The sequence below is a fragment of the Nelusetta ayraudi genome, unplaced genomic scaffold (genome assembly GCF_046127955.1).
Source record: "Nelusetta ayraudi isolate G7.1 ecotype Tasmania unplaced genomic scaffold, CSIRO-AGI_Nayr_v1 ptg000063l, whole genome shotgun sequence".
NCBI classification, from domain to species: Eukaryota; Metazoa; Chordata; class Actinopteri; order Tetraodontiformes; family Monacanthidae; genus Nelusetta; species Nelusetta ayraudi.
Window position 1 is genome coordinate 4,088,075 of NW_027466113.1, and position 13,800 is coordinate 4,101,874.

The 13,800-nt window shown below is 46.8% G+C and overlaps 3 protein-coding genes and 1 long non-coding RNA gene across 4 annotated transcripts; 2 read left to right on the top strand and 2 right to left on the bottom strand.

Annotated features, from left to right (window-relative positions):
- Positions 1-1,430: 1,430 nt before the first annotated feature.
- Positions 1,431-3,194, top strand: aicda (activation-induced cytidine deaminase). The gene is made up of 5 exons (XM_076040953.1): positions 1,431-1,586; positions 2,151-2,316; positions 2,404-2,686; positions 2,858-2,973; positions 3,058-3,194. Exons 1-5 carry the CDS (start codon positions 1,567-1,569, stop codon positions 3,106-3,108), a joined length of 636 nt encoding a protein of 211 aa, XP_075897068.1. The 5' UTR covers positions 1,431-1,566; the 3' UTR covers positions 3,109-3,194.
- Positions 2,202-4,218, bottom strand: LOC142898168 (uncharacterized). Its single transcript, XR_012928544.1, has 3 exons — positions 4,085-4,218; positions 2,493-3,229; positions 2,202-2,339 (listed from the first exon to the last, which is right to left on the bottom strand). It is a non-coding gene; the product is annotated as an uncharacterized LOC142898168 (long non-coding RNA).
- On the top strand, positions 3,966-9,961 carry LOC142898164 (adaptin ear-binding coat-associated protein 1-like). Its single transcript, XM_076040952.1, has 7 exons — positions 3,966-4,313; positions 5,140-5,240; positions 5,996-6,100; positions 6,932-7,013; positions 7,150-7,258; positions 7,736-7,886; positions 8,366-9,961. Exons 1-7 carry the CDS (start codon positions 4,213-4,215, stop codon positions 8,476-8,478), a joined length of 762 nt encoding a protein of 253 aa, XP_075897067.1. The 5' UTR covers positions 3,966-4,212; the 3' UTR covers positions 8,479-9,961.
- On the bottom strand, positions 9,951-13,460 carry mfap5 (microfibril associated protein 5). The gene is made up of 7 exons (XM_076040954.1): positions 13,351-13,460; positions 12,181-12,256; positions 12,025-12,057; positions 11,891-11,926; positions 11,707-11,794; positions 10,559-10,632; positions 9,951-10,460 (listed from the first exon to the last, which is right to left on the bottom strand). The coding sequence occupies exons 1-7, from the start codon at positions 13,384-13,386 to the stop codon at positions 10,348-10,350; spliced, it is 456 nt and encodes a 151-aa protein (XP_075897069.1). The 5' UTR covers positions 13,387-13,460; the 3' UTR covers positions 9,951-10,347.
- Positions 13,461-13,800: the final 340 nt, after the last annotated feature.

The window sequence follows — 13,800 nt, forward strand, 5'->3', positions numbered from 1 at the left end:
CTCCCCTCTGACTACGGCTACGATGCACAGCCGAGTCTGGCCATACTGTACTTACTCGATTCAACGTGCACACAGAACACACGCGCATGCACGTGCGCAAAGGCGCGAGCGTTGTGCACGTGAGCGTTCATGTGTGACTGCGAGATGACCTTGGTCAGCTGCGGTCGAACCCGGAGTTGCTGGGTGGGAAGTGGTTACTTTTATATTTGGCATCTGATCGGCGTCTCAAAGTCAAGAAAAGACACATGCACACACGATCGTATGTGTGCAGCGACCTCCGTGCGCCGTCACACTAGTGCAACACGATGCGTTCGGACGCGTGAAAAAAAAAAAAGCCTCTAAATTTGGGGGGTGCAGCACCATCAAAGGGATAAATTAAATAAATTTGTTCCAGATGACGTACAGCGTATAGACTCCGCTCAGGGCCACATCGGTACATATGGCCTATGCGCACACACACACACACATGCACACAAACGTGCGCGCACACGTGGGTGCGTGCACAGATGAGCTCCAAAAACAGCCACCATGGGAAACGGTGAATTCCCCAAACCGCAGAGTGCACAGGAGGGTGAGGGGAGTCATGGGAAAGCAGGGCGCCTGCGTGCACTGCCACCAAGCGAGCAAAACGGGTCACGGGCACAGCCGAAAGCGAAGGAGAAAGAAGGAAAAAAGAGGGATGGGAATGGAATAATACAACAGGACGCGTAGCGGCGGCGGCGGCTGAGAGTTCAAAGGGCCCGTGAGTGAGATTCATCCACACAACTGCGGTCAAGCCGGCCGCCGCTGCAGCGGGAGGGAGGTCGATTGTTGTTTTCGCTGCCAGCCTGACACAGTTTGGGAAATCCCAGATTAGCCATCAAAGCCGGTATCAGACCCTCCAAGGTCTGGGAATCCCTGCCTCCGACGGAGGTCGGGTGACGGCGGAGGTGGAGAGACTAAATATCAGCTGCGGTCGGCGGCTCCCCGACTTGTAAGTGGAGGAACGAAGGTGATCTGGAATTTGGTAATTAATGGTCTGCGCAGAGAAAACCAGCGGATGAGTCTACAGCACACGGTGTTTGGAAATTTCTGGGATAATTGGCTCAGTTCACTGACGCTTGTGGGAAAACTCCAAAGGTTACGATTCACGTCAAAAGCAAACACAAAAGCATTCGTGGTCACTGCAGGATGCTTTGTGCAAACGTGTGTTCTCTAATTTCCCCCTTCTTTGTCTCCTGGCCATGATGGGCTCTGACGTACGAAACGCACAAAGAACACAATATTTACAACAACCGATTGACTAATTTGTAGCTTATTTAAAGTTTTTTTCTTTCTCTGTCACAATACATTCTAGCCGCACTGTTTGTTTGCATGACACCCCCCTACAATGGTTTGAAAAGTCTCCCCATCCAATCAGAGGGCAGCTCTAGTCTATGCGGGATGTTTACGTTTAGAGGTATATACTCTCAGTTCCCCTCAGTTAACCCTCCCAACACACGGATGCTGACACTTTCGCTCTTTCTCATTCACCTTCATTCATTACCCATGAGCGCAAGGTGACAAAGCAAAGCGCGCTTTTCGAAAATGATCACAAAGCTAGACAGGTGAGCGGCAACATGGCATTTCTTTTTTCCTCTACATGAAAATGTGCGATGGTTTTCCTGCATTCCTTCTTACAAGACGCTAATATTCCGACACTTTTCAAGCGTTTGTCCACGTGTTTTGCTGAAAGTTCTGAAACCAAGAGAAAGAAAAAGCAGTGAGGGTTGCTCCAGGTCTGACTGGCCACCACTCATATTTGGTTAACCACAGGTTTTACATGAGTTTACTGTGCTGACCTTATGGATTAAAACCACAAGTAAATTATGAGTCATCTGAAAAAAGACTTTGTTTAAAAGTCGAGCTTCTGAGCTCCGTCAACAGAACTCTCTTGGACTTTTCTCAGCATAAAATGACGCTGCTGCATACAAATATGACTGTTTATTTAAAAAGAAAAAAACACAGCAGCGACACTATTGCAAATGACATTATGATGGTCGATTAGACATTGACTAATAATTGAAGGGTTTCAGTGAGAATGAAAAGCGTTTGTGCCGGTAAGCTACTGCTTGATCTACTGCAGTCGGGCTCTCAGTCTCTCCTTAATATGAGTGTCTTCTCTGTCTCAGTGTGCTTCTGCCCAAAAAAAAATTCATATACCATTACAAGAATGTGCGCTGGGCCAGGGGCCGACATGAAACATACCTGTGCTTTGTGGTGAAGAGGAGAGTCGGGCCAGACACTCTGACTTTTGACTTTGGACACCTTCGCAATCGCAGCGGCTGCCATGTGGAGGTGAGCTGAGTGGGGCTGCTGGGCTACAAAACCAAAATGAAGAAAAAATGCTCTGAACTATTCTGTGCATCTGCTTCGGTTCTTTAGCTGCTCTTCCTGCGCTACATCGAAGCACTGTGCCCGGGTCTGTGGGGGTGTGGAGGCGACGACGACAGGAGGCTGAGCTACTCCATCACCTGGTTCTGCTCCTGGTCTCCCTGCGTCAACTGCTCCATTAGGCTGAGCCAGTTCCTCAGCAGGATGCCCAACCTTCGGCTCAGGATCTTCGTGTCTCGCCTTTACTTCTGCGACATGGAGGACAGCCGCGAGAGAGAGGGCCTGCGCATGCTGACCAGGGCAGGCGTGCAGCTCACGGTCATGACCTACAAAGGTGAACGGGGGAATCTGCATAAATGCAGACAGTAGTAGGCGGCTTGAAATGAATGAGCGACCGATTGCATCTAAAAAGCGTTCTGGGCTTTTTTTTTTTTTTTTTTTTTTTAATCATTAAAGGGTCTCTCTGGATGTCAGTGTGACTCATTTTTTGCTTCACTTTTTGCAGACTTTTTCTATTGCTGGCAAACGTTTGTGGCTCATAATAAGAGCAAATTCAAGGCCTGGGAGGAGCTGCATCGAAACTCTGTACGCCTCACCAGAAAACTCAACCGCATTCTCCAGGTAAGAGTTGAAAAAAACATTTTCTTTCATTATTTTCTGAATTGACCATCATAACTGCGATGCCTATTTTTCTTTGCTTTTCAGGAATGTGAAACAGACGACTTGCGTGACGCCTTTAAACTCCTTGGGTTATAAAACGTCCCTGTGGCCTCTTCTGTTCCTCCTTCCTCTTCTTTCACTATGACCTCCTAACTACGTCTGTCGAGAAAAATGCATGCTGGTATTTGTCCATTGTTTGTCCACTACAGCTGCGTACCTGAGAAAAAAAGAGAAAAGCTGTGAAAACAAATGTCAACCTGCAGCAAGGCTTGAGACATTAGGTAGACGCTGCTTCCACTTTCTTCAGCATTAACTTCACGTGAAATAAAATGTAACACATATGGTGTCTGTGTTTGTGTAACTGAAACCATCCAGTAGTCAACTGGAAATCTTAAGATACTATCTTTTTCAGTAAGTTTGGTTTAGTGGTTTAGTTATTGAGTGAATAAGGGTTAAAGTGGAAAAGAATCGTCCTTGGATAGGATAATTAAATAATAACTCACTGAGCCATGGAAAGGACAGAAAGAATTTTGGTGTGGTTTTGGAATTTCAATCCAAATCCAAATCCAATTTCAATCTTATGGATTTTGCTTGATTATGGAATGATTATGTTTAATCAAGGAATTGTTCAGGTTCATTCATTCATTCATTATTATTATTATTATTATTATTATTATTATTATTATTATTATTATTATTATTATTAGTAGTAGTAGTAGTAGTAGTAGTAGTAGTAGTTAATTTCATTTTTTTAATTTGTGTCCCGTTAATATATCCGGTATGGTTCTGTACCGCTGGGTAATATATTGCAGAAATACAATAGCAATAGTCAAAAGTCAAACGTTTTGAGTGCATTTCCACAACTTCCGGTGTGAAAAAAGTATCAGCCAAATCGATCAGGTGACGTCACTCGGATATTTTCCTCACTTTAGAAACGACGGGTGTGAAGCATCTTTCGCCACTAAATTGACTTTTATGACAGAATGCACCTTTGATCACGCAGCGTCGGACCGGTGCTGCTGCACAATGTATGAGTGAGTGAGTGAGTGAGTGAGCAAGTGCGCGAACACACCGTGCGTTACGGTCACGCCGCCGCTTGCGCCGCATGGATCCGCCGCTCACCGTCACCACCACCACCAGCGTGCAGCAGCAGCAGCAGCAGCGGCCGTAGCGGCGTCGTGTTGCACGGCACGAATCAAGATGGCGACCGAGGGTCAGTCCGATTACGAGTCGGTGCTGTGTGTCAAGCCCGAAGTCAACGTCTACCGGATCCCGCCGAGAACGTCCAACCGGGCGGTCAGGTGAGTGCGGGAGCCCGATGATGATGATGTTGACGATGCTGATGCTGCTGCTGGTGATGCTGGTGAGGGTGGGGTGGGTGTTCCCCGGCCCAGCGTCCGCTGGGGGAGCAGACGGGGATCCGTTGCCTCGACGACCCGCAGACCAGCCCCCATTATCGGACAGCCGTCGAGTCGAGTCGCGACACCTCGTGTTTGTGTTTACAAGGTCATCATGAGAAGGAGGAGGCGGAGAAACAATGCTAGCTTAATAATAACTAGCGTAACTACCCCTGCTGAGCGCGCGGAAGCCAGGCAGGATTAACCCCTGACCGCCCTTGTGTTTACATCGAGGGTGTAAATAATGCTTGCTACCTTAAAACGCCCTCCTTCCCTCCTCCTCCTCCTCTCCTCCCTCACTGGCTCGGTCACTGCGTTTGGATGGAGCCTGTCTGACCTCTGCTAGCCAAGTCTGCTGAAGCTGAGCACAGACGAGGTGTCTGTAAAGCCATCAAATTGACAGATATGATGGTGACATCATGCTGAGTTTTGTTTTGCCAGCCCTCAGTGGCCCCTGGCACACTGCTGCAGCGTCTGTGTGGACGCCACAGCGGTCAAACAGCAGCACGCCGTCCACTGGTCCTCCCCCCTCCGTGTGTACAGTATGTAAATCCAGCAGCGGAGGCTGATGATGTAATATTTCAGCCTTAGGTGTCGGGCAAAGACTCACACGTGCTCAGCCTTCCTGTGTCTTCAGCGCTACTTCTCATCCTCATCCTCCTCTTCCTCCTAATGAACGTGCTCACTGTGTCTCACCGTGTGTCCTGACACAGTGTGTTCTGGTTCCCAGGGCGGCCGACTGGAAGCTGGACTCGCCCGACTGGACGGGTCGCATGCGGCTGACTGCGCGGGGCAAGGTGGCCTACATCAAGCTGGAAGACCGAGTGTCCGGTGAGGCAGGACGTGGCTGCTGATTGGCCCGAGCGCGGCCGTAAATTGTGTCACACGGCGCCGTTTGTCTGTCTGTTTAATCGCCCACACTTCCCATCTGTGATAGCCATCTTTTCCAAAGTGAGCTGCTCCGTGTCCTTGCAGGCGTTTTATTTTGAAACATACATCTTGTACTCATGCGAATGACCCGATCAGAATACTAACGGCCATCTTTGACTTCTCCTATGATTCAAAATTCACTTGTGGTAGCATTAATAGGTCGTCAGTCAACTCAAGCCAGTCCTTTGCTTTTTTGCTTTCTTCACTTTTTGAAAAACGTTAGCTAATACGCACTGTTTAGGAATTCTGCCCACTGTGATGTCACAATGGGCAGTGATAACCTGACACCTTCATCCCATATGGTTGTTGGATCCTACGAGAATGCCTTGCGGCTACCTTGCTTTAAGGCCTGAGACTAAACTAGTTTTTTAAGTGCAGGCTGATAACAGAAGGCTAATTACGCTGTTTGTCTGGACAGTTTTGTGGATATGTAAACCTGTACAGCAGCATCACACGAGTCTGGGAGGAAAAATAGGGAAGTGAAGAAACATAATATTTATGACCTGCATTCTTCTCATTCTCTGCAACTCGATCTGCTTTTTAATTTGATTTGCTTTGCACTCAAAGCAGAATAAACACGGTGCCTGTGACGTCCAGCTGGCCCTCTGTCAATGACGCCACGTAACAAAAGGCCTGTTTTCTTCGCCATTGTACAGGGGAGCTGTTTGCCCAGGCCCCCGTGGACGAGTTCCCCGGCATCGCGGTGGAAACAGTGAGTGACTCCAGCCGCTACTTCGTGCTGCGCATCCAGGACGACAACGGTGAGTAAACTTGCGAAACCATAAATGTTTTGTTGGTCCGAGGGATGAGTCAGAGCGGAAAGGCGACATTATTTTTTAGACTAAATCTTGGAAACTAAATTGGCATCAACACATTATTGTTTCTGTACAGAAGCGTATTGCATCCACTTGGAAAAAAAATCCTCTGTTTTTTGGGGGTCATTTATTTTTATGTTCTAATTTCTGAGTATTTTTTTCCCAGTGTTTTTTTCAGAATAATTATCTTTTCTGTTTTTCGGACTAATCTTTTTCCCGAGTTTAGAGAGCATCTCAAACAACCCTTTATGGAGAGCTGGATTCAATGGAAGCAAACATGGGTAGCTTGTTTAGTTTAATTAATTTTTACTTAAACCTGGGTTTAAAACACTGGGAGATAGTCCTGTCTTTAAATCACGTAGATGTTAGTTTGTCGACTTTACTCAGGCATCTGAAGACTTTGCGGTTGTTCAGAAGGAAAACTCATTCAGATCTCCTCGACATAGTGATGTTCCTCCAGAATCAGTTGGACATATATGGCATGTACCATGGATACAAGATGATGCATTTGAAATGCACTGAGGCTGGCTATGTGGTGACCCAACGGTAGAAAGTTGAAGATGGGGCACGTGCGAGGCAGTAGCACGAGTCACCAGCATAGATCCACGCAGAGTCTCTTGCAGGTTGACAGTTTTCTCACGGGAAGTCGGAGTATCGCGATAATTCTGAAAAATCACCCCCCCTCAAGTGAATGCAATATACCTCTGTATTTCTGTGTGCTATCAGAGGCGAAACTCAAACTCGTATGCATGATTTGCTTTGTCTCTCCTCTCTCAGGTCGCAGTGCCTTCATAGGCATCGGCTTCGGAGACCGAGGAGATGCCTTCGACTTCAACGTGGCGCTGCAGGACCACTTCAAGTAGGCAGTTGTTGCTTTTTTGAGCCTATTTGTACTTGCAAATGGATTCTCTGCACTTTATTACCCAGTTTATAGTTAATCCTTCCTGCACAAAATCACTCCCCCGCCCCCGTCCTTCCGTCCACTTCCTGTCCAGGTGGGTCAAACAGGAAGATGAGCTCACCAAGCAGGCGCAGGCTCCAGATACCACTCCCAAACTGGACCTGGGCTTTAAAGAGGGGCAGACCATTACTCTCAATATTGGGGTAATCTTACGACCCTCCTGATTATTATTTGAAGTCATGTTCATAAACATTTAACACTACTAACACCTTATAGGTAGTTTTTTTTTCTATAATTAATCAACAGCTTCAAAATCAGTTTTTATGATTCGTTGACTTTTCGCTCCCCTGCTGTTGACGCAGTGCACCTGGCTGGCCTGCTATAGGACTGGGCAGCTTTGGTTGCTTGCCCAGCTGAGCATATTTGCTTTATGGCAACACTTCACACACACAAATGTCAACAGCTCTTGCGTGGCCTGAAGGAGCTCGCTGGTCCAACTCTGTGTGTTTGTTAGAGCAGGACCAGGAAAGTAAAGCAGAGAATAGCCAACAAGCATAGAGGGCACTGGGCAGGCAACCAAATGTTATGTAGTGCCATATCCAGCCAGCGGGGGGTGCTGTGTCTGCTGTGCCGTGGCAGTGGCTGATTTCCAGTCTTGTTTGTTGCTTTTTTTTTGACAGCAATCAAAGAAGAAGGACAGGTCTCGTCCCCAGAGCTCAGGCGGCTTCGGCCTTCTCCCACCTCCTCCCGGTGGCAAGCTGGCTCCGCCCCCCTCATCCAGAACTACCAATTGCACCGTGCAGCAACCACTGGCAGTAGCAAGCGACACTGGTACGTAATTAGTCACGCCAGCGTCAGTCTAAAGTGGTGTTTAAGTTTAGTGGTGTGATTATTATTTTTTTTTTATATATATAAATGATCAACTTTCCAAATGTTGCTTGACTCACTTTTCAAAATCTTAGAAATATGACCAAGATATGGGAAGGTTGGGAGGTTATATTGCCATAGATTCATTTGGATTCATATTGGTTATCTATCTATCTATCTATCTATCTATCTATCTATCTATCTATCTATCTATCTACAGTATATATGTATGTTTATTTTTAGCTCCTCTACTAACTTTGAGTCGTATCCTAGCTGTCAGAGAGGCTCGTACCTTCATTGTCTCTTGTGTTCCTGACAGTGTCCACTTGACTGAATAGAATTTAAGCCCCACAAGGAAGGAGTGACTGATCTGTATATCTGCGTGATATATTTTACACGCCCCCTTTTCAAAATTCATCATGTATATCTTGTTTTGTCTGCAGGCTCTTTGGTGGACCTGGACGCCACTAACTCCAACTCAGCGGCTCCGGCCTCCTCCACCACCGCCGCCAGCTCGGACCTGTGGGGAGACTTTGACCCCGTGTCTTCAAAGTGAAGGGAGACTCCCTCCCCCCTCTGACCCCCACCCACCCCCTCCCTCCTCCCGCTCCCTCTTCTGTCTCTGTTAAATTTATGCAGCGCTTTCTGCGTCATTCTGTTCCCCGTTCTGGGGTCCCATTATCTCTCCCTGCCAAGCAGGGTAACCACTCTCACACCCCCTCCTCCCCTCCCCTCCCCCACCCCCGCCTCTCAGTTATTTAATATTAGCCAACTTTCTCGCTCTTGCCCCTTTTTTTCTTTTTGTGCATCTTTTATTTTCATGTCTGGGTCTTCATCTTAAGCTCTTGAACCTTCTCTTGTCCACGTCCCCAGCAAACACCACAGGAATATGACCGAGGGAGACGTCTAACGACTAAATCCAATTAAACATAGGAATTATCAAATTTATTGTATTGTACAGAGAATAACTTATTTAAAATGTACATATTGTCAGTAGGTAGGTTGTATTTATTCGTCATGAGTGTTGTCACCTGTCCGTGCGCTAACTTATAATATTTCCTGGCAGTGGGACTGACTGGAGTGACGAATGCGTTCAAGTCTCCATTCAGCATCGAGACCGTTTTGGTCGTCTCGTTACATTTTTTTTTTTTTTTTTTTTTGCCATGAAATGTGATTTACTTGAAAGAGGCTGCAGCTGATATGCTGTCAGGCTGTCGGGACGTTACGGAGGGCGAGTGTCGCGTTTAGAGGCCTGTCAGGTCGGGAGCGTCGGATGCTGGGAGGAGGAAGAGGAGGAGGAGGAGGAGTTGGAGGACGCTAAGTGCTTTTTGTCTTTGTCTCAGAGCGAAACGGACGTAATTTCCGCCACATTTTCTCATTTCTGCTCAGCACAGCTGCTGCTCAGGCTGTAGGCGCTGACTCAGCGACCTTTGACCCGCACCGGGACTTAGCCTGACCCCGGTCCCGCTGTCCTGGCACAAACTGCTGAACGGCCAATGAAAACCCAAGTTTAACTGTGAACCCTAAAACTTAGCCATCATTCCGCCGGCGGGACTCAAACCGACCTGTGTTTATTATTATTATTATTATTATGATTATTATCTCGTGGTACTGTAGTGTGCCGAGTGGCTGATTGTGTTGCACTGATTTCTCTGCATGCGTAGTGACGTTTGAAGTGGCGTGATGGCGGAGAGAGAGAGCGCGGATGGGGGGGGGGGGGGACTTGTGTGAGCGTAAAAGCAAAATTCCTATCGTTTGTCTGCGTGTCGTCGTCGCCGATGTCGTTTTGAGTTGGATATTTGTTTGTCCCTCCCTCCACCTGATTGCTTGTCATCCAGCTGTGTGCGCGCGTGTGCGTGGAGACTTATATGGAAATGAATATGCAAAGGAAAAAAAACAACAAAAGTTATCAGTCAGTAACTGTATCTTCCATCTATTGTTCCCTTCTCCAAATGTAAAAAAAAAAAAGAAAATCACACATATAAATATAATAAAAAAGCAAAACAAAAACTGACCAAATAAACAAACCTGTGAACAAACGTGGCTTTTATTTCTTGGATACAATAGTGCACGTGACGGCGGACTGGACCGTCCGACACGCAGTGGGTCTTTTCTTTGTACGACGAAATGACTCAGTGCTGCTTATACACCTTTAAATGGGCCGTAAACAGCGAGAGGCTCCGTCTGCCGTCAGCCAGGACGCACCCCCCCTCCGCTGTTCACAAAGAGAAAGAGACTAATACACACACAGAGATATGACTCAGCACGCTTGTGCGTAGTTTGGCGAGCGGGAAACCAGGAGCACCCCCTTAACCTCCCCCACCCCCCCACCCCCCACTCCCAGTGCTGAATTTATGGTGTTCCGGTCGGTTTTCTATGGAGACGCCGCCTCACCGGTTCCCCGGGTCTCCGCACCGGATCACCCTCAGGCCATGTTTGCCCAAGTTTTGCGGTTGCTACGGAGGTTGCTGCAGCGCTTCCCATTGGTTGACCTCTGCGCACGTCTGGGCCACCCGGACAGCTCCCTGCACAGCTCGGCTGCAGACAGAGAGTAGACGTAGTTTGTTACGCCCACGGCGACATCATCATCATCAACATGGTCGTGGTGATGGTGTTCTTTTTATGAAGCGTCTCACCTTTGCGGTACTCGTCCTGCTTGCACACCGTCCGCATGCAGATCTCCTTGTTGATGACGTAGACGCGAGGGAGGCTGCGGCACAGTGAGAAGAGCCTCATTAGAATCAAGAAGGCAAATGATAAAGTGTCTGACTTGAATGCAACAGGAACACACGCTGCGCTCAAAACTACTGTAGTTCCCTGAATCAACCATTTCTAAATAGTGACTTAAAGGTCCAGTGTGTAAAAGTTGGTTTGATTTAGGATTTCTTTATGGTAAAAGCTTAACATCCTGCCCATAAATACATTAATAAAAGTGTATACTGACATTATAACAGTAGTAATTTGGTTTTCTTACCCTTGGAACGGTTCATATATTTCTATATACACACATAGAGCAATAAGGGTCCTAGTTAGCTGCCATCATGTAATACAATTTTTTAAGGAAGCTGCCTGACAGTGGCCTGAATATTAAACACGCTGTCAAGTGGGCTTCCTTAAAACTTTTACACACTAGACCTTTAAAAATTGGATCAAAATGCATTGTTTAATAATGACAGTTTAAGACTACATTAAGTGATCATAATATTAAAGTTATGTATTGACTGTTGTCAGTTTAATTTACTGAGAAATAGCAAGATTGGATCAAGATGACTTTTGTAGAAAAGGTATTGAACTTGTCTTTGTATTTTCACGAAGGCCCCTTTTTCACCGTTCTAGTTGTTTCACATGAGAGATTTCATTATTATTCAAGCTTTCTCTCAGTTCCTAGTGACAGTTGATTTGAGGGGGGTGAGAAAGTGCTGCACCAATCAGGTTTCAGCATCATTTCAAAAAGCAGAAGTGACGACGGCAGGAGATCAATGAGCAGCTGCGCTTTGATCGGCACAAACTCCTGCAGTGCTGATAAAAGTGTGTGGCTCAGATTTGAGCTTCTGCTTCATTCAGTCAGAAAAAAAACAACCACTGAGAAAAGTTGTTTGGGTATTTACAGTATATTACCAGGGGCTTTTACTATTAGGGGACATAATTGTGAGCAGCTCTGGGTGTTTTTCCCTCCTCTGATCTCCTCAACGCTCTTGTCTTTCCAAGAAGCGGTCACGGTGCACATCATGTGCACCGTTTTACTGCAGAGCCCGTAAAAGTCAGTGCACCGCCTCGGCATCACCTGTAGAAACACAGAGCGCCGACACACTGCTTGATGGGCCTGTGGACTGAGTACATCCTGGTGCAGGGATACATCTCCTCCCTGCAGTCTGCACAGCAACACAAGAGACACAAGCGGGTCAGTTCCGTCCAGCCCGGGCCCGGACACCAACTGGGTCAAAGGTGGACCTGGGAGTGTCACTCACTGGCTGGCAGAGTCCCTGCAGGGCCCAGCGTGGTCACTAGAAAGCAGAGAGCACAATCAGAAATGGGGAATGAAAACAGCAGCGAGGTGCCCTGCCAGGCTACCGTGACACTGCGAGGAGGAGAGAAACATTACCGGCCTGCTGGTCCTGGGCTACAGCTGCAAGTGCTGTGGAACAGAAACCACATGAGGGGAGTGTTTCACAGTGCAAGAAAAAAACCAAAACAAACACACGGCGACTTGAGCGTAATGAAACGGGATGATTTGTGTGTTCTGTTTGGCGGGCGGTACCGTGGAAACTGCAGAGGAGCAGCACCGCTGGAAGGCCGCCCATTCCTTCAACTGGTAAGAGGGCGAGCTTTACGAGCTAGAGGAAACCCAAGAGGAAAAGGAGTCGGGAGGTGATTTCACACAAGTGGAACTGTTCAATATCCTCGCTCAGGAGGTGTGTGTGTTTTTTTTTTTTGGGGGGGGGAGGGGCTTTTTTTGAAACTGTTTATGTTTCCTTTAATCTGCTGGCGTTTAAATGCTCCAGACGTTCCAGCAGCTCGCTGTAATGTTTTCCCACCAAGAGGGTTTTTTTCTTTTTTTTTTTTTTTCTCGCGCACGCCTAAAAACACAGGGAGCCGTGCCATGTTTTGGATAACAGACAAGGTGTGGACGAGAGTTTGATGTCATGTTGGCTGAGGAATAATCAGAGTATTCTTTGAGGCCTTGTATAAAAAAAAAGATAAAATACCAGTGGAAGAACTTTTTGAAGACGGTTTAAAATAACATGATATTCACGTTAAAGTGTTTTCTTTCTCCCTCTTCCTCCTCCTCCTCCTCCTCCTCCTCCTCCTCCTCCTCCTCAGTCGGTGCGGCTCCCTTCCCCTTTTCCCTCCCACCCTGCATCATTCCTCTCATAATGTGTCAGTGCAACTTTGGAGTCCAAGACGTGAGTTCTCTCAAAAGAATGCGTTTTTTTTTTTTTTTTTTCTTGGTGCCCTATTTGAGAGCAGCCCTCCTCCCCTCACTGTTTCAGCCTCACATTCTTTAACAGCTTTTCTTGTTTCTTTGAACTTATCACCGCTTCCCGACTGTACGCTGGCCGTTTTTGTTTTAACTCGAGTTTCTTCCGCCCTCGACGATGCCCCCCCCCCACCAGTCGTACGTTTGACGCGATGACCATTTGATAGGAGCACTGCTGGTCGTTCCATGCGTGCCCGTTTTGCACCACTTCATCAACTCTGCGCAGGCAGCCAATTTCACTCGTAACCCCAACTGTGAGGTTACAAGTGAAATGAAGTCCATCATCGGCCATCCTGCCAAACATTTGAGCTCCACAGATTATGGTTGTAAATGGTTAAAAAAAGAAAATGGCTTTGTATTAGCAACCAAACATAAGATATTCTGCAAAACGTTACACATCCTGTTAAAGAAAAGCACATTGAAAAAGAGGCATAACAAATGTGTACTCACAACTGTTGCTGTCGTCCACAATTGCTTAACTTTCATGAATCTTTTGTCTCCTCTTTCCCCTCCTTCTTTTCTCCTCCTTCTCCTCCTCCCCTTTTCCTTTTTTTCCCCTCTGCGGTGTATAATCTTGTACCTTTCTCTTTTTTTCTATTTTCTCAGAACAGATGCATTAATCCTTTAATTTACATATCCTACAGTATGCAGGTCTGGCTCCACCTCTAAAGCAGGTTCATCTGCTGTCAGCCTTGTCATACATGTCAAAGCTCATACTCATTTTTTGAGTTGCATCAAATTGAATCTAAAGTCGAATCACCATTGAGTTTGTTGTTGTTTATTTCTAAAATAAATTGATTTCAAAGAAATAGTGTGATCCAGCCCGGTGAACTGGGAGTGTTGAGTTTTCTGTGCTGAAAATGACTTGCACTAATCGATTTGACCACTAGGTGGAATAGT